This window comes from Octopus bimaculoides, chromosome 8 (assembly GCF_046866305.1).
Source record: "Octopus bimaculoides isolate indiv1 chromosome 8, ASM4686630v1, whole genome shotgun sequence".
Lineage (NCBI taxonomy): Eukaryota > Metazoa > Mollusca > Cephalopoda > Octopoda > Octopodidae > Octopus > Octopus bimaculoides.
This window is the reverse complement of record NC_142935.1, coordinates 52,730,053-52,751,395: the sequence shown is the minus strand read 5'-3', so window position 1 is coordinate 52,751,395 and position 21,343 is coordinate 52,730,053. Positions and strand designations below refer to the sequence as shown.

Below are 21,343 nucleotides of genomic sequence, written 5' to 3'. Positions count from 1 at the left end.
AATCGTCACCATCTCCCAGTCCCTTGTCATTTCCTAAGCAAGGCCCAGTGCCTAAAGATTCTTTCTCACTACTTCATCCCATGTTTTCCACCTCCTATGTGTCCGAAGCCTGCAGTGGGTGCAACATATGGAGTTTCTACCAACACCCTGCTTACATATCGAGCAGAGCCATCTCCTCAAAGGGATGTGTGATTTGTCAGTTTTCCTAATTACTAGGTCTTTGGTTTTTACTAAATTAACTCTAAGGCCCTTAGATTCCAGGCCTTACATCCACACCTGAAATCTCTTTCTCAGATCAGGTAGTGATTCAGCTGTAAGAACAAGGTCAACAGCATAGAGGAGCTCCCAGGGGAAGCCAGTCTTGAATTCCTCTGTTAAGGCCTGGAGAACTATGATAAATAAGAGGGAGCTGAGAACTGAACACTGGTGAACTCCTACCTGTACACTGAATTCATTGTCAACCTTCAATTTAACAGGCAACATCCCTGTACATGGCTTGTACAACTCTCACAAACCACTCATCTCTCCATGGCATCCACACTGATCACTATATATGTGTGTGTGTGTGTAAAAATTAGTGTACATTTAAACACAAAGAGGCGAGCCCTTAAAAAGGTTGCCTAACATACTACAAAGAGCAGTCAAAAAGTCCAAACAACAATTTTTGACTGTTCTTTCTAGTATGTTAGGCAACACGTTTAAGGGCTCGCCTCTTTGTGTTTAAATGTACACTAATTTTTATATGAAAAAAATATCTATTGACTTTGTATACCTACTAGGCCACTGGTAGAAAAAATTTCTATAATTTTTCCTACCCTATATTATCATCATCATCATCGTTTAACATCCGCTTTCCATGCTAGCATGGGTTGGACGATTTGACTGAGGACTGGCAAGCCAGAAGGCTGCACCAGGCTCCAATCTGATCTGGCAGAGTTTCTACAGCTGGATGACCTTCCTAACGCCAACCACTCCGAAAGTGTAGTGGGTGCTTTTTACATACCACTGGCATGAGGGCCAGTCACACGGTACTGGCAACGGCCACGCTCAATAAGGTGTTTTTTACGTGCCACCTGCACTGGCAACGACCTCGCTCAAATGATTTTCTAACATGCCACCAGCACAAGTGCTAGAAGGCAACGCTGGTAACGATTACGCTCAAATGGTGCTATTTACGGGCCACTAGCATGGAAACCAGACAGCTGCTCTGGCAATAAACACACTCGACAGTGCTGTTAGTGCTCCACTGGCGCAGGTGCCAGTCATCGAGTATGGTTCAATTTCGATTTCACTTGCCCCAACAGGTCTTTGCAAGCAGAGTTTAGTGTCCAATGAAGGAGAGGTTGGCATGGGTGCCGGTCATCGGAATCAGTTTGATTTTGATTTCAGATTTCAAGTTCCAAATTCACTTGCCTCAACAGGTCTTTGCAAGCAGGGTTTTTAGTCTCCGATGAAGTAAAGATACGAATTAGTGAGCTGGCTACACTTCTAGCATAGGTCACAGATTATGCTCTCACTTGCCTTGCCGGGTCTTCTCACATACTGCATATTTTCAAAGGTCCTGGTCACTGGTCATTGCCTCGGTGAGGCCTAAAGTTCAAAGGTCATGCTTCACCACCTCATCCCAGGTCTTCCTGGGTCTACCTCTTCCACAGGTTCCCTCAACTGCTAGGGTGTGGCACTTTTTCACACAGCTATCCTCATCCATTCTTGCCACATGTCCATACCAGCGCAATCATCTCTACCCTCTGTATTATAGGCAAAAGACCTGAAATTTTTGTGGGGAGGGGGCTAGTTGATTACATCGACAGTGAAAAAAGGAAGTTGAGCTCAGCAGAATTTCAATGCAGAACATATACTGTCCGCCATTCTGCCTGTTTACCTATACATACATATGTATGTTTGTATGTATGTGGATATATACACAAATATATATATATATATACACACACATACATACATTTATATATATATATATATATATATATATATATACACACACACACATACATTTATATACATATATATATATATATATACACACACACATACATTTATATACATATATATATAGATAGATAGATATCTTAGATTAATCAAAGTGTACAGTATTATACATCCATTACAGCTGATCTTACCAAATGGTTTCACACTAAGGGTTCAATGGAATGTTAGGTAACAGTCTGATTATGTGACCCTGTGCTCTTCAGAGATAGCCATTATGGAATGAAATATGGTGACTGCTCTCTATTGTTGGAAGTGAATAGATACATCTGGTTTGTAGTTGCTGTGAAAAAGATGATGAAATGAAACAAGCAGGGGGTTAAGTTAAGAGTTATGTCCCTTGATATCAAAAACATTATTTTGGGGGTGGTTTTGTTGCAGGTTAGCAAAAGTTTACTGGAGAAAAGATTATGAGAAATGTGTGTGTCTTTAAGGTTGGTGTTCCTGTGGAAATAGAATGTGTGTATTAGGACTATATAGATAACCTTTGCAGGAGTGGGGGGGATACACATTTGTGTTTTCTTTCTTCTATGTTTTGGTTAAAATCTTGTGTGTGTGTGTGTGTGAGTATGTATCATGGACTCTCCCATTGTTAGACGGTGTATGAGGGATAAGCAATTTCTCACTGCACAACCACTCAGATGATTTGTTTATGGTGATCAAATGTCTGTGTTCACATAAGCTCACTCCATCCATTAAATCAACATTACCTGTCCAGATGCACCATGTGCCACATGTCAGATGATGAAGTGATCACAGAGCAACGTGAAATGAAGTGCTTTGCTCAAGAACACAATGCAACATTTGGTCTGGGAATCGAACCCATGATCTTGCAAATGTGAGTGCAACACCCTAACCACTAAGCCATGTGCCTTCATATATATATATATATATATATATATAGCCATACACACACACAAATACATCAAATAAACTCTACATGAGGATGCTCCCAGCGAAGTTTATCAACCTTATAAGGGGTATGAGATAGAAGGCCTACTTCCATGACTGAGCATTACCACCTTCAAAGTTCAATTTTCACAACATCCAACCTAGAAGATTCCCATCCCAGACAAAAGAAATGGAGGCCTATGGGGTCTCATTTCCAAACTAAAATAATACAAGTCCTCTAAGCCCTTTCAGCCCAAGCTTATTCCAAATATATGTGTTGTAATTCTTAAAATGTTGGATTGAACAGCCACTTCAGTATGCAGTATATTTAGTAAAGACATGACTATCTCTTGACTACCTACTATGTACTCTCATATTTCAAGTACTTCTCTTTACTTATCATGACTAAATTATTCCATTCGTCACATAGAAGTGGTGTACCATTATTGCTAATTCCCTACAGCATCACCTTTTTTAAGTTTTTCATAAGAAGTGTCATTTTATTTAGCAATATTTTTTTTTATTTACCCTCACCTCCCTTTTCTGAGTTTTGTTTTTTGTATAATTTAATCTTTTTTGCGCTTGGCATCTATTTTCAAGAACTCTGTATGTTTTCTTTTCCTCTCACACACCTGGGTTCAATCACCTGTAGTAGTGGTACTTAGAACATATTATACAACCATTCCATTGGTTCCTCCAACTCCTCTGGTTCACTTTCCACAAATCTCTTTTTCAGTTGGTTCTTGTGTCTCTTTTGTATGCTTTTTCTACTTTTTATGCATTACCTCACTTTACCTATGCATTTGGTAATTACGCCTTCTTCCCAACTCTGCTTTCCATTCTTGTATTCCCTCATATACACCTTTCCATCAACTTTAAAGAATCTTGCTATGACTTCCCTGACACTTTATCTTTTCTTGCCAGGTAGCAATTTATCAAAGGCTGATTTTACCTTCCTTGAAAACATCTACTCCGCTGATGAGCTACTTGGTGGTGTATTCGGATTTGGTGTCACACAATACACTCCTAAAAATTGTTGTAGAGCTACCTCATGAGTGTCTTCCTTATTTGATTATCTAAGGGTGTTTTTGAAGGTATTGACATAGCATTCTGCTTGTCAATTAAATTTGGGATGGTATGGTGTCATAGTTATATGTTCTACCATGAACATTTTACAAAATTTTTCTAATTCGCTAGATACAAATTGCACTCCACTGTCAGACACTATCTTGTCTGGGATGTCAAATCTTGCAAACAATTCGTGTGAAAAATTTATCAGTTCAAGAGGTTGGTTTTTCACACTTACAAATTTCAGGCCATTTTGAAAAACTATCAACTGCCACTAAGTATTAAGAACCATTTAAAGGACAAGCGAAATCAATGTGTAGTCTCGACCACAAAACATCTACTTTTTGGCCAAGGTTCACTTTTTATAGTGGGCAATTTTGCTGCTACAGCACATCCTCTACAGCTTTTCACCAAATTTTTGATTTCTCTGTCCATTTTTGGCCAGTATATGTAACTGTGCATTAATGCTTTCATCCTTGAAATACCAGGATGTCTGATGTAAAATTCTCTCAACATTTTCTTTTGTAGTGTTTCCGGTATCACTACTCCCAGTGCATATATCAGCACACCATCACACATTCAGCATAGGTTCATGTCTTGGTTTCATTTCACACCAAACCTGTTTCTATTTTCTTTTGTTGACCAGTGTTCTTTTTGTTTCCTTTATAAACTTGTCTTTTACCATGTTCCACTTTATTTTACTGTGAATTTTTGCTTCAGTCCCTCAGCAGCATTTGAACCTTCGACTGAGGCGACTATATTTCTACACAAAACACTTATGAGCATATCCCATAAATTGAATAGTTCTATCCACTCTGTGCTAAGTAAATTAAGTGAAACTTTCAACACATAAATCTGCCTTTTTTATTCAAATTCACTGAAAAAATATAATCTTTTTCCTATAATACCATGTGCTACCTTTTTAGATTTAATCAAATTTGGCTTACTGACATATTTCCATGTTTTTCATTTATAATAGTCATGTCACTACTGGTGTTGAACTTCAATTTTATGCTTGTATTTCTAGTTTTCACTTTTACAAATTTTCTCTTTATTATGTTATCAGTTTTTTCCAATGACATACTAGTTATTCTTTTTCCTTTGTTCTGACATTTTGTCATCTTTGTTCTACAATGCGTCTTTATATATCCTATATTACCACAACGAAAACCCTCTGCTTTTTTTCCTTCAGGTATATACCTCCACATGCAAAACATGGGTTTACTTCCTGATTTTTGCTGTATTTTTAGAAAACATTTTATCTCTCTTCTGACTATTTTGCGCTTGCTTTACTTGGAAACAATCTTTACATACAATTTCCTCTGTGTCATGTCTTAATTTGACTATCCTTTCACATTCTCCTGACACTTGCTGTAGGGTTACATTCTGCTTTTGCTCCAACTTTACGAGAATTCTAGATCTAACTTCTGCTCCTTTTCAGCAGTAAGTCTCTGTGTAAAAATCAGGCATTTGAACATGTGTGGCATTAATTTGTCCAGCTTAAACTTCATGCATTCCTTGTTAACTCTACCAGCATAAAAGTGGTGCTCCAGCATGACCACAGTCAAATGACTGAAACAAGTAAAAGAATAAAAGAATATGTGATGTAGTCTTCATTGTTGTCTTTCTCTATGTTCAGATACTTCCAATGTGTGTTGAACAACGAGCCTTTTTCACAGAAAATTTTACCCAATGTATCTATTGTGTTATTAAAGTTTATGTCCAAAGGTTTTCTTGGGAGTATATAATTACTGTATCATTCATGTTCTGTTGTTGCCAGATTTCTCAAGATTAAGCACATTTTCATCTCGTCATCTCAATCTTTACATTCTTTCTTGAAGATTTGCTCACATCTTCTGTAGCATGCTTCAATAGTAACTCCTTCGCCAGGTTTGTTTTTGTACTTGGTTACGGAGTTTGCGACATAGTTTGTTGAGAACACTTTTATTTTACATAAGCACATATATAAATACACACACACACACACACACACACACACACACACACACACACACACTACACAATAAGGCCTTCAATAGCATCAAGATGAAGGCAGTATTTAAATCTCTGGAAATACAAGGCATTGAGGCACAATACACTAAACTTCTCAGGGATGCAAACTTTGGATGCACCACTGATATAATTCTGCCATCACCACATTTTGCACAGACTATCTCTTATTGATCTAGCTATCATTAATGCAATGAGTTGGTTACTGACATATTGGAGAACTATAACCAACAACACTATTGTTCCCAAAATGTGATACAAAATGACAATATCACTTATTGCTAAACAGTTTGTTCAATCTCGCTGTATCATATATTGAGCAAGTTTCTTCTATAACCTTGAACTGATGCTTGTGAGTGGATTTTGCAAAAATCTGTATTACAAATCTCTGCCACTTCATTGCAACACTTTATAAACAATTAAAATTAAAATACAGAAGCAGGACGGTTAAGTGGACAAAAGACTTTAAATTAACATTCAACAGGCTATGAGTTCAATCTTGCCCTGGATGTAGCATTGCATTTCTGTCAGAACACATTATCCTATATTGCTTCGGTTTACAAAGCTGTTTGGGACAGAGGTATGAGAGAATATAACCTATGGTAGATCGATGCCTTACCTGTAGAGGTAAGGATAGGAAAAGATTTATCATTCATCCACTGAAGGCCATAATAACAGAGCCAAACATCAAAGGGATTTTAAACATCCCTTAAAAAAATGCAGATCATATTTACATTGAAATAAATTTAAAACTTCCCTAAAAGCCACCACACAAAAAAAAAGAAAAGTATTAAATTAAAAACCCAAATCATATATATATATATATATATATTTATCTATATATATATATATTAGGTTGAGGAAAAAGTTCATGCGTTGTGTTAAATTTCTCTACGATCAGTTGAATGAGAAGTGTGTCCACCTGGTTAATCACGGTCGAAGCAAGCGTTGGGTCCAAAAAGGTCAAACTCCTCGATCCGTTCCAAAGCAAAATCAGTTTAGAAAGAAGATCATGATTTCCATTTGGTGGAACTTCAAAGGAATTTGCATTTTGAACTTGTGCCAAATGGTCGTGCCAACAATGCTGAAGTTTACTGCAAGCAACTTGATCGAGTCTACAATGTGCTGGTTGAAAAGTACCCAAGACTTGTTTGCCGAAAGCATGCTTTGTTTCAACAAGACAATGCAAAGCCGCACACCACCAGAAAGACCAGCAACAAGATTGAAGAATTGGACAGTGTGGAAGTTCTGCTGCATCCAGCCTGTAGTCCAGACATTGCTCCATCTGACTATGATCTCTTCCAATCAATGCAGCACTTCAGGTTACCGATTTGAATCATTCGATGAATTTGAAGAAGACTGTCAAGAATTTTTCAATTCAAATCCGAAAGCTTGCAGATCGTTGGCAGAAGGTCATGGAAAATGATAGTCTTTATTTTGAAGAATAGTTGATGTTGTTTTTGAATAAATTCTTGCATAAAAAAATCATTATTTTAACATGGCACACAAACTTTTTCCTCAACCTAGTGTATATATATATATATGTATATATATGTATATATATGTATGTATTACAAAGAACTGAAACAATGCAGAGGTTATTAAATAAAGCTACAAGACATCTGTGGTTAGTGCAGTGTTATTGCTAAATAGAAGCATGTTAATTAAAAGGAGAACAAATTAAAGGGAGGTTAAGTCTCCAAAAAAAAAAAAAAAAAGAGAGAGAGAGAGAGAATTCAAGAGAAAAGCAGTTAAATGTCTTTACCTGATTGGAACTCTTTCTTTAAGTTTTCAACTTGGTGCAAGAGAAGAAAAGTAACCAATGCAACAGCAATTAATCCTGCGAATGCTAGAATTGCAATGAAATACTTTGCGCTTGTGCAAGGGTTGCAGGATGGTTCTTCGAATTGAGTTTTCTTCCTGTAACAAGAACGAGATCAATAAAGAAATTAAATGAACCCCAGGTAAGTAATTGATGAAATGGATTATTTGATATTTGAGCATGCATGCACTTCCTAACAACATACATTAAATCACACATATAAATAGATGGATAGAAAGAATAATTACATGTGAGAAAGCAGAATGACATAGACGGACGGCTGTAAAGAGGTTTCATGTATATTCCATGTAGGAACACATAGGAACATATATCACAGTACACATATACAATATGAATCAACAGATTATATATATATATATATATATATATGTGTGTGTTGCAAGACAGTGTAGGAGAGAGAATAGTGATGTTGTAGGAGAGAAATGTGTTCGCATGGATGATGGTACGCTTGCACTAAATGAGGCTGCAAAGAAAGAGATCTGGAGATGCCACTACGATAGATTGCTTAATAAAGAGAATGAATGGGAGAAAGAGAGCCTGCCGTATGTCGACCCAACAGAGGGACCAGCTATCCGAGTTGACAGTACCAGGGTAGATAAAGCAATTAAGAATATGAAGACAGGGAAAGCCCCCGGCCCATCAGGAATCACTGCAGAGATGCTCAAAATATCTGGTAGTGTTGGCTACAGCCTAGTCACCCGTATTACGAACCAGGTGATACATGAAGGAGTCATACCCAATGACTGGTGTAGCAACACCATAGTAAACTGCTACAAAGGTAAAGGTGACGCTTTAGATACTAATAATTACAGAGGCATCAAGCTGTTAGATCAGGTTATGAAAGTTACGGAGAGGGTCATAGCCCAACTAATTAGGGAGCGAATCAATTTAGATGAGATGCAGTTTGGGTTCGTGCCAGGTAAAAGCACCACTGATGCCATATTTCTAGTGAGACAGCTGCAGGAGAAATATCTAGCCAAGGATAAACCTCTGTACCTGGCCTTCGTTGACATGGAGAAAGCCTTTGACAGGGTCCCCCGATCCCTTATCTGGTGGTCAATGAGGAAACTTGGGATAGAAGAATGGTTAGTGAGAGCTGTGCGAGCCATGTACAGAGATGCTGTCAGTAAGGTGAGGGTTGGAAATGAGTACAGTAATGAATTCCGGGTAGAGGTAGGGGTCCACCAAGGTTCCGTCCTCAGCCCCCTCCTATTTATCATAGTCCTCCAGGCGATCACAGAGGAATTCAAGACAGGTTGCCCCTGGGAGCTCCTCTATGCTGATGACCTTGCACTAATTGCACAGTCACTATCAGAACTAGAGGAGAAGTTTAAGGTGTGGAAGCAAGGACTAGAATCGAAGGGCCTTAGAGTCAACCTAGCAAAAACCAAAATCCTAATAAGTAGGAAGGTAGATAAATCACAAACCCCTTCAGGTAGATGGCCCTGCTCAGTATGCAGTAAAGGAGTAGGTAGTAACTCTATAAGATGTACCCGGTGCAAGCTATGGACACATAAGAGGTGCAGCAATATCAAAGGCAGATTAACTACGAAGTAAGTTTTTGTATGTGGCAGATGTTCAGGTGCAATAAACACTGTAAACAAACAGGAAACAACTTCAATCTCATTCCAGGGAGAAAAACTAGAGGTAGTCGATAGCTTCCGCTATCTGGGTGACCAAGTTAGTAGTGGGGGTGGGTGCGCTGAAAGTGTAACTGCTAGAATAAGAATAGCCTGGGCCAAGTTTAGAGAGCTCTTACCTCTGCTGGTGACAAAGGGATTCCACTCAGAGTAAAAGGCAGACTGTATGACGCATGTGTATGAACAGCCATGCTACATGGCAGTGAAACATGGGCTGTGACTGCTGAGGACATGCGTAAGCTCGCAAGGAATGAAGCCAGTATGCTCCGCTGGATGTGTAATGTAAATGTGCATACCCGTAAGAGTGTAAGTATCTTAAGAGAAAAGCTGAACATAAGAAGCATCAGTAGAGGTGTGCAAGAGAGACGATTGCGCTGGTTTGGACATGTGGTGAGAATGAATGAGGATAGCTGCATGAAAAAGTGCAACTCCCTAACAGTTGAGGGAACCCGTGGAAGAGGTAGGCCCAGGAAGACCTGGGCTGAGGTGGTGAGGCAAGACCTTCGAACATTGGGCCTCACCGAGGCGATGACTACTGACCGAGACCTTTGGAAATGTGCTGTGCGTGTGAAGACCCGGCAAGCCAAGTGAGATCGTTGCCAGGGCCCCTGGACTGGCTCTTGTGCGGGTGGCACATAAGATGTACCATCCTGAGCGTGACCGTTGCCAGTACCGCCTGACTGGCCTTGTAGGGTTTTCGAGCGAGATCGTTGCCAGTGCCCCTGGACTGGCTCTTGTGCGGGTGGCACATAAAAGACACCATTTCGAGCATGGCCGTTTTCGTGCAGGTGACACGTAAAAGCACCCACTACACTCTCTGAGTGGTTGGCGTTAGGAAGGGCATCCAGCTGTAGAAACTCTGCCAAATTAGATTGGAGCCTGGTGTTGCCATCCGGTTTCACCAGTCCTCAGTCAAATCGTCCAACCCATGCTAGCATGGAAAGCGGACGTTAAACGATGATGATGATGATATATATATATGTATATATATATATTTCTCATCAACATCGTCATTTAACATCTGCCTTCCATACTAGCGGCCGATACACTTTAAGGGTGATCTCATCATTTAACATGTTTTCCATGCTGGCATGAGTTTGGCAGTTTGACTGGAGAGCTGCACCAGGCTCCAGTTTGTTTTGGGATTGGTTTCTATGGCTTGATACGCTTCCTAAAGCCAACCACTTCACAGAGTGTACGGGTGCCTTCTACATGTCACTGGCATGGACCTTGTGAAAGTGAAACAAGGAGTGTACTTGGGTATCACTTGCATTCAGAAGTGCAACAACAAAATACCACAAAGGTATTTGTAATGAGTTATACCTTTGAAAGTGCTCAAGCATGGCCTCTGTGCAATGACCAACACTAGTAAAAGTAAAAAAGTAAATGTGAACATGTATATATACAGACACAGGCAGAAATACATGCACAAACACACACTCTCAAACAATGGTGACTCAACTGATTGGCATTGTAGTAACGCCGTGCGCATGCGTAGTCTCACGCATGCGTAGAATTAAACAAGCAAGCGTTCCCACTTAATTCTATCTCTTTCTTGCTGGCCAGCAATAGAGCATGGACGTGTCAAGCAGTGTCTCTGACATTCCAACCTGGAGACAGTCTCTTTACGTGTATAGCTGTCACTCTCCATCTTTCGGACTTACACTAGACAGCTCGCTTACATCTACACAACAACGTCCCAACAACTAATACTCACACACACAGAAGCTGTAACAACAAGAGCTAAAGATGTATATATTTACCACCTGAATAAATGTTGTTTAAGTTGATAGTCTGGAGTTCAGCGTTCCATTATATATTTCTTAATTTCATATAGGAAAGTCAGGTATACATCTAATGATGTATAACCAACTTTCCTATACTGGTGACCCCCGACGCGATTCGATCACGCAGCCCGCTGAGCTGCAATAACCCACTTTCTTATAAAGTGGTGATTCGACGAAGAAACAAACGCACAACTTCTCAGAGCAGACTGGTGTTTGGCTAACTCCATTCAGGCACTGCTAATTAACTAAACTCGCCTCCTTCTCTTCTTATTTCTTTATTGCCCACAAGGGGCTACACACAGAGGGGACAAACAAGGACAGACAAAGGGATTAAGTCGATTACATCGACCCCAGTACGTAACTGGTACTTAATTTATCGACCCCAAAAGGCTGAAAGGCAAAGTCGACCTCGATGGAATTTGAACTCAGAACGTAACGGCAGACGAAATACCGCTAAGCAGTTCGCCCGGAATGCTAACGTTTCTGCCAGCTCGCCGCTTTTCCTTTTTAAAGCCTAGCCAGGCTCATGGGCCCGGTTTCCCAATTTCAATGGCGTATGTGTTCCCCAGATGGACGGGACGCCAGTCCATCGCAGCATTACTCATTTTTGCCAGCTGAGTGGACTGGAGCAACGTGAAATGAAGTATTTTGCTCAAGAACACAACGCATCACCTGGTCCAGGAATTGAAACTACAATCTTACGATCATGATGCTGACACCCTAACCACTCAGCCATGCACCTCCTTCTCTTCTTATCAACCATGTTGTGTCCCATACCACATCTCTCATACTAACTACTATAACCAGTACTTCCACCTTGGAATGTTGGCCTTCTGAAACTCCTCCCTGCTCATAGCTTTCCTGCTAGTATTGATTCACACTAATTTAGGCAGAACATTAACAGCATCAATCTCACTGGTCTCAGAGGACCTTCAAAAGGCTTGGATACTGCTCCTTCCTTCAGACCCAGCTATTAAAATGTTTAAAAAAATTAAAAAAACGGAAGTCAATATGCATGCACGCAGGAAAAATACACACATAAATAAAAAGAAATATTTATCAAAGTCTGATATAAAAAAAAATAATCTCATTGTGAACTAAAGATAACCTTGAACATAATACACCAACACTACAGACAGTAGAAATAAAACTCAGTGCCAAATAACTAAAATAGGACACAACTAATAAACTAAACAAAGAAAACGAAACAGAAACCTTGTAAACATCTACATCTAACATAAATAACAAAATAAACAGTAAAGCACCATACAAAGTAATTAGCAGAAAGAACAACTTTAACAATGTTCACATCACATCACAGTAACAACATCGGATAATATACGCATCAAGCAACATCTCTATCATACATTTTTAGAAGTCAGACAGCAAAGGACCCACAAAAAGACAAAAGCACAACAAAATATGTGTCTTCCATCTTGGCTATGGTTTCAACCTCTTTCTTCTATTAGACACCAAAAATGGAACAGAAAAACCTCAAAATCCAAAGGTTTCAGGACCTGACAAATATTACAAATATAACTTAAAGCACCATCTACAGCAGCGTCTCTCATCCGGGGTTCCCTGGAACCCTAGGGTTCTGCAAAAGGTTCCTAGGAGTTCCGCGAGAAAGAGTGAGATAAGCTAATGTTAATTTCATGGTCGTAATATTACTATACATGCACAATATATTATTGGTTATTGCAATATTGTAATATAGACATCATCCAATATAACCTATTATGTTATCAAAAAAATATAACAACCATATATATATATATATATTGTTGTACTTGGGGATGGTCATATTGCCAGTATAGCCAATAAAAACACACGCACTGTATATTTGGTGTTAATTTGCCTCAGCTTTATATTACATTACATTAATCCTATTTTATATATATATATATATATATATATATTTCAAAAACCGAAACATGTAAAACAAAACCAAAACATTTTTCCTTTAATGTATTTATATTGATATTAAAATGCACCCAATTTTAATAAAGTAGCATATACATACACACACACACACACACATATACATATACATATATATATATATATATATATATATATAGATGTATGATATTTATCATGTGAACTATGATGAAAAAAATTGAGAAAGATATGGTATATAATTTTTTTTTGTACAGGGGTTCTTTGAGACATGTAATTTATTTTAAGGGTTACACAAGGGTAAAATGGTTGAGAAACACTGATCTAGAGTATAAAAGAATCACTGCACACTCCTAATACATGTGTGCAGAAAGTGGAGTTAGAAGCAAGTCAGGCAGTGAATGGAATGGTTTCATCTCTGAAAATGTTTATAGATCTAATTGAGGTATGGGATCTCAGCAAACTCAACTGAAACCCTTATAGCATGGGATCAGAAAGAATAGGTGCAATTAGGGTGGGCTAGTCCTCATTGCAGTGTAGTAGCTTGGGCACTTCCATGACCCTGAGAGTTATGCCAGCAGAGTGCAAACTGTGGGTAGGGCCTCCCAGGCTGGACAGGTCAAAAGATAAAGGTTGAATTAATATGGACTACCTCTTCCCAAAAGTAAAAAGAGGTTTGCATAGGGCTAGCACTCCTGTCAAGAAAATATCAAAGTTACAAAAGCATCAATGACAATTCTAAACGAACAAGACTTGGAAGAAGAGGGATGGATAAGCCACAAAAGACAGCCCAGGGTTGAGAACAGTGGAGAAAAGTCATTAATGGCCTATGCTCCACAGGGAACAAAAGGCTAATCTAAGAACTTGCATAATGTCTAAGATGTCCTCACAGCTTAGTTCTCTTACACAAGTTCCTCCTTTATGATGACTATATGGCAGCAACATCACTTCTAAGATGATTTAAGAATTACTGAAAATTATAATTTTTATTAACAACAATTCATTTCAGACCATTAATCCTAGCTGCTTATCTCCCTCTTTTAAACCTCACCCATATGATGAGGTTTAAAAGACTTCATATGCCTTCTTAGTTTTCTTCAGCCTTGACATTTCTCATTGTTTTTAAGACAGCAGAAAGCGGAGCATCATCTAAGCTTTCTGTAAATCTATATAATGTAGACATATTTCTTGTTTGCCAAATTCTCTTCCACATATTATCTTAGAATTATGGCAACACCTTCAACTTCCAGTCTGTACTAGAAGATAAGGAATCTATGAAGAAATATAAATGTAGACAGTGCAAGTAGAGAAAACATTACATTTGTGATGTTAGGACTGAATTATGCAAGCTGTTACTCATAACACTGTTAATGGTTATCTGAGATTGTAAGGCCAAATATTTATAGAAGGATTTAGCTAGATTTTATTAATGGATAGAGAGGATGGTGTTTTGTTATCTATAATGTCAGAGTTGAATGAGATGAGATAGTTATGGCCTTGCAGTGGGATGTGTACAACTATCTAAAGGTGGATGAGATCTCAGAACAAAAGCAGAAAATGAGAGAGTAGTGTAATGTACTGCCATCTGCATTTGAATATATTCAGCAAGTCAACCACTAATGTACAGAAGGAAGAGAGTGGGGGAAACATTACCAACTCCAATGGTGTGCATTTTAGAGAGAGAAATCTGTCAATAGTGGTTATTGAGAAGTAATGATTTAATGATTTCATTCTTTAAAATATTTCATGATCCAGACCTTTTAACACATTTTTGGAATACCTATCTATCTCAAGGAAGTTTCTACAAGGTTTCTCAATCTGCAAAGAAATAGTAGCCAAATTTCCTTCATATCACACTCTAGCCTTATAAAAAAGGAAAATACTAGACCAGTACTCCGCAACCTTTTCCACTAAAGGTACATTTATATTATTTTCAAAATTTGGCAGCACACCTGAACTAAAAATATAATTAAAAGTATAGGGAAAAAAAATTATATTCAAGTTACACTGTGGCACATCTAGCATCATTTCATGGCACACCATTGTGTCGCGGCATACCAGTTGCAGAGTGATACACAAGACCAGAAGTTCTCAGCCATTTTTTGCCTTTAAACTACTTTGATTCCTATTTTATTCTCCTTGACCCCCATAGCCATTCAATCATCATCATCCTTTAACATCTGTTTTCCATGCTGGCATGGGTTGGATGGTTTCACCAGAGCTGGCAAGTCAGAGAGCTGCACCAGGCTTCAGTCTGATTTGGCTTGGTTTCTACACCTGGATGCCCTTCCTAATGCAAACCTTTTTACAGTGTGTGCCAGGTGCTTTTAACATGATACTGGCACATAAAAGTACCGGTGGCACGTAAATAGCACCATTTGAGTGTGATCGTTACCAACGTCGCCTTCCTGGCACTTGTGCCAGTGTAATGTGAAAAGACATTTGAGCGAGATCGTTGCCAGTACCTCTGGACTGGCTCCTGTGCAGGTGGCATGTAAAAGACACCATTTCGAGCGTGGCCGTTGCCAGTACCGCCTGACTGACCTTCTTGCCAGTGGCACGTAAAAGCACCCACTACACTCTCGGAGTGGTTGGCATTAGGAAGGGCATCCAGCTTTAGAAACTCTGCCAAATCAGATTGGAGCCTGGTGTAGCCACCTGGTCCACCAGTCCTCAGTCAAATCGTCCAACCCATGCTAGCATGGAAAGCGGACGTTAAACGATGATGATGACGATGATGATGATGATATATATATATATATCGATCTGCTGCGTTTGGGAAGACACGTCAAGCAAAGTGAAATTGTAATCGTGGTCAGTGTCAGTGACGCATGAAAGGAACTCGTACCAGTGATACACAAAAGACACCCAGTACACTCTATAGAGTGGTTGGTGTTAGGAAGGGCATCCACCCGTAAAAACCAAGTCAAAACAGACTGGAGCCTGGTGCAGCTCTCCAGCTTACCATCTCTAGTCAAACCGTCTAACCCATGCCAGCAAAGAAAATGGACGTTAAATGATGATATATACACGATAGGCTTCTTTCAGTTTCCGTCCACCAAATCCTCTCACAAGGCTTTGGTCGGTCCGAGGTTACAGAAAAAGACACTTGCCCAAGGTGTCACGCAGTGAGACTGAACCCGGAACCATGTGGTCAGGAAGCCACTTCTCCATACAGACATACAACGAGGGATCCTCTATGGGAACCCACAAACTTTTAGAAATAGCAACGAAATCTCCTTTAAGTCATTCGCTATCGACTTTTAAAAAAATAATAAAAGAGGAAGAATATATTAGCTGGTATAACCTAAGACGGGACGTCATCTTGTAAAGGCTTTTGATCGCAGTTATGTTACAAGGTAAATTTATATACTTATAAGCAGAACATTGAGTGTATGCAACAATATTTCATCAACAGGGGCCGGAAAGTTATCACAGAATAAAATCAAAAGTTATGAAGTTTTTGGAGTTATCGACTCTTCAGGAAGATTAACCCAAAATTAAGAAATAAACTCACACGTTTTACTTCCTCAACCCTCCCTACCACCATTAAATAACTATTTTTAGAGATCTTTAAGTTTCCTGGTCAACGTTTTCGAGTGTGAACCACAATAAATCCAAGAATTTTTCTCTTTTTTTTTTAAAGTATAAAATCGGTGGATTTTACTACGTAATCATGAATAATATATGCCAACGTGTCAAAGTTGACACATTCAAAATAACTGAACGAGCCAACGAGGAAACTTCCTATGCTGGTCGCTCAAATTGCTAGAAATAAAAACCAAATCTCCGTCAAATCACACCATACCGCCTTGTGTGCTTATGTGTGAGAGTTACAGTAATAAAGTTTCTTTTCAAGTTACAAATGAACGAAAGGTCGATAAAGGTAAATATATTTTCAACAAACATAGAAAAAAAATGGAGACAGTAGGAAACGTAAACAAACGTAAAAATAATGAAAATCTCAAAAACAAAACAAAAAAAATTCCGACATAATCTGAAATCTATAGTAAGTTAGGTTAAGAAATCAGTAGGAAAGTAGCGGAACAAATATTTCAAATGTTTTATAGGACAATACTTTAAGGACCATAGTAACAACAACTGCAATACAGATATCAAAAAACAGGAAAAAGATACTTCTAAATGACGTTGTTTCTTTTTCTTAGTACAGGGACGGAAACGAAAATATTCATCGACAAAAAGATAAAACATTAAGACAGATAAAAAATAAATATAAAAACATAATAAACTATGCAATATATATATATTCTAACAATAATTTAATAGCCATACAAACAACGTGTGCACATTATATATATATATATATATATATATATATATATATATATATATAGGAGTCAATTATACATATACGTGTTTAATTCAATACATACACATCCATAAAATTCAGTAGACATATATTATACATGCAACTTTAGTATATAACTTTACAACTTCACAGATACACACGTGAAGTTATACAATTCGATACGCAGAAGCGATCATACGACAAATAAGAAATAGCAGCCAAATACCACCCAAACATACTCTGCTGTCTTGCAAACAGAAGGATAAATTGGCCAATATTGTCCTAAATATACAGACGGGGTGGTCATGGCTAAAATGTCTTTGATCATATAGGCCTGTTCAACCAAGGCTGACATAAAGTTAAACATCATGCGCATATATATACCAACATAGAAACACAAATACGTGTATACAACTATATAATAACTTCGAAGGAAATCTTTATATAAATACAGAGTAACACACACATATATGGAAACACGTAATAACTTAATACACACACATCTCACTCCTTTGCAACAGTGGTCAAGAAAAGTTTTAGATTTTTTGCATATTGAAAACAAAATAAAAGAAAAACTTTGAAAAGTTTGTCGAAAAAATAATAGAATCTACACGTTATATATATATATATATATATATATATATATATATATATATATATATATATATATATATATATATATATATATATATATATATATATATATATATATATATATATATATATATATATATATATATATATATATATATATATATATATATATGATATTCATGTATGTGTCTGTGTGGTTGTGAGTGTAAAGGATGTGGAAATATTTCTTATAATCGCATACTCACTTTTTACCAAACAATTTTGATCTTTTCGATTTAAGAGGGGGTAAAGTCAGGATTTCCTGAGAATCACTGGCACTATCATGGAGTAAATTAATCATGTTGTGGTCGTCAGCATCACCTTTCATAGCGACTCTTAATCTAAGACAGACACCGTGCAAGAACAGAAGTGAAAAAACTTAGAAGAAATTGAGCGGTAGTGGTAGTGGTGATGATGCTAATGAAGGGAATGTGAGACGGTGGGGAACGTGAAAAGTGACGTCACACGATAGGGTAATTTGTTTGATGAACCAGCAATTATTATCTGATTGACCTAAGATCAAATCAAATAAAATTTGCTGTTGTTCAGTGTGTGTGTGTGTATATATATTACATATATATATGACATTTTTTTTGTCCGTTGCTCACTTTAATCTTTCTTCCTTTTCCAGTGTCGTTCTATCATTCTTGCGTTCGTAATTTTCTTTCTTTATTTCTTTCTGCGTTTATGTGGGGAGATAAGGGCAGGGGTTTTTTTACGACATAAATCATTGTTAAGAATTGGTGGAATCGTTAGAGCGTAGGCCAAAATGCCGTGCGTTGTTTGTTCTATCCGCTCATCTGCGCTCTGCGTTCAAATCATACCGTAATCGATTTTACCTTTCATCCTTTCGGAGTGGAGGTAGTGCCGTCTCAAGGCACGAACACACTGAGCATTTGCCCAGGGGTCCTACGGGTTTAGGAGAGAAATTCTGATCTAAGTAAGCTGTGGCTTGCTGTTAATATATAAATACTACAGGCCCCAGTGCAGTGATTTATCCGGGCATCTCACAGATCCAGGGAGCCAATTCTTATACATGTATACTCTGGTTTACTGTCAGTGCTGGATTACCATTCAGCAAAATAAGAACGTGCTTAGGACATCAAGGGAAATGGGGGCACCACAGAAATGGTAAATGGTTTACGGCAAGAAAGTGTAAGAACGACCGTGCGAACTCAAAAAGGAGAAATGGTGACGAATGGAAAAACAGAGGACTCCTTTTATTTAAACGTGTCACACGGTCGAACACAAAATAATATATATCAAATGATGATATACAAAATATGTTATACTACGATAACATAGATGACCAGTAATGAAAGACCACAACCGTATAAGATGAATAACAGATATTTATTGTGGCATAAAAGATGTATGTCTGTGTGTGAGTGTGAATGCGACATATAATAACATAATCAAAGACAGGCCATCATACAAAGAAAAGTGTGTATGTGAGTGATACATGTATGTGTATGTGAGATATTACAGCAGATAGAAAGAGAGTCAATAACACGTGAGCATTTATACCAGTTCTTGAGTACACATTAGTATGAGTCTGTATGTGAAGGGAGTTGAGGCTGTGAGTGTGGCAGAGCTGATCACTAGTTGTGATGTGGTGGCTTCCATGCCGGGCCGTGATTCTTGTTATATAGATGTTCGTCGCTGGCTGAAATCTCTTGTCTGTTTATTTATCGTGGTGAAGCTGAGTCACCTAACAGAATCGAAGAGAGAGATGTGCCGCGGTGGTTTAGTTTGGTGTACATAGAAAGTCGTGTAGACGCTGGTGGAGATTGATGCTGGTTAGTAGTAATCGTAGAATCGTGTTGGTCATGACGATGATGCTGGTCAGTAGTCGTAGACTCGTGTTGCTGATGTGGCGACGGCGGTGGTCATCGTTGGCTGGACGAAGCTGTTGATGTGTCGCTGGCTCGCTGGCTGCTGCTGCTGTCGTGTGGTACACGGAACAGATCTCAAAGAGAAACTGAACCGAGACGAATTTGGCCGCCGAGTTAAAGCTATTTATAACAAACTATCAGCTCCCGAAGGCTTCAGAAAAATACTCTATCACGTGACCTTATTAAGGGCTGTCATTGGTCAGTTTGCGTTCTGGCGGGAACGGTTCGAAGAAGTTGCCGCTTCGAATAATAATCAGTCACGTGATGACAAGGAATGGGTTCTCCGCTACGCCCACGTTTGTTTATATTTAAATGAGAAGATTGTATGTAATGGCGATAGTAGTTTTGTATCTAATGGCGATAGGTAGTTTCACTACAAAAGAAATCACTTCAAACTTGCTAAAATAATATTTAGTAGTTTATATGAGCGGATGTATAGTTTCGAAGTGTTCTTGGTATCACAGTGAGGATCTGATCAAAGACTTTGCTATTAAGAAAAACGTTGGAGAAAACGCTTCAAATGTAAATGGAAGTGTACAAAAATAAACATTATTTTCCATCTTACTCTTAATTTAATTTCATTTTGAAAAATGAAAATTTATTTGATGGTTTATTATTGCTCAAAAGTGTCGCCCGTGGCGGACCGCCCCTCCCTGCTTCATCCCTTACTACGCTACTACTTTCGGTATAGGTCTTACCATTTAGGTATTCGCGAAACGTTTGTAATAAGTCATAACATATTTATTACCGGAGGTAATGCATTAACATGTAGTGACGTCATTTGGCGCCAAAATACAGTCGCCATTACTGCGTTTTCATCCACGCATGCGCAGGGAATAATTCCGGAAGGAACACAGGAAGAGTCCCATGCGCATGCGTGGAATTCAACATCTAAACGTTCCCGCTCTTTTCATTCTCTTTTCTCGCCGGCCGGCGAAGAGGTAACACAGGTCCAACATAGCTCTCTCACATGAGCATGGTCGTGTCAAGCTGTCTTCCCAGCATTCCAACTCTACGGACAGCTCATTCCAACATTCCAACGTCTCAGCAACCATGCCTATTTCCTCGGTAAATAAATATTGTTGTGTTGATAGTTCAGAGTCGCGTTTCGTTGTGTTTATTCCGAATTTAATATAGGAAAGCAGGTGTACACCTAATGGTGTATAACCACTTTCCTACAAAGTGGTGACCCCGACGTGATTCGATTCACACAGCCCTTCTGATGTGAACCCGACGTGATTCGGATAACAACTTTCCTAAAAGTGGTGACCCTCCGACGTTGATTCAAACACGCAGCCCAACGTGAAAAGTTCAGCATTCCTAAAAGTGGTGACCCCGACTAAAGAACAACCGCAGCCACGGAT

General features: G+C 38.5%; 1 protein-coding gene across 2 annotated transcripts in view; it reads right to left on the bottom strand.

Moving 5' to 3' along the window:
• The window catches only part of LOC106884104 (EF-hand calcium-binding domain-containing protein 14), a 102,469-nt gene extending 82,392 nt beyond the window's left edge, over positions 1–20,077 (bottom strand). The window contains exons 1-2 of one of the 2 annotated variants that reach the window (XM_014935325.3): positions 18,291–20,077; positions 7,739–7,893 (exon numbers count right to left, since the gene is read on the bottom strand). In XM_014935325.3, the coding sequence (XP_014790811.1) occupies positions 7,739–7,893; positions 18,291–18,412 (277 nt within the window). In that variant the 5' untranslated portion in view covers positions 18,413–20,077. The remainder of the gene's footprint in view (positions 1–7,738; positions 7,894–18,290) is intronic. The other variant, XM_089356463.1, reaches the window with a different exon arrangement.
• Positions 20,078–21,343: the final 1,266 nt, after the last annotated feature.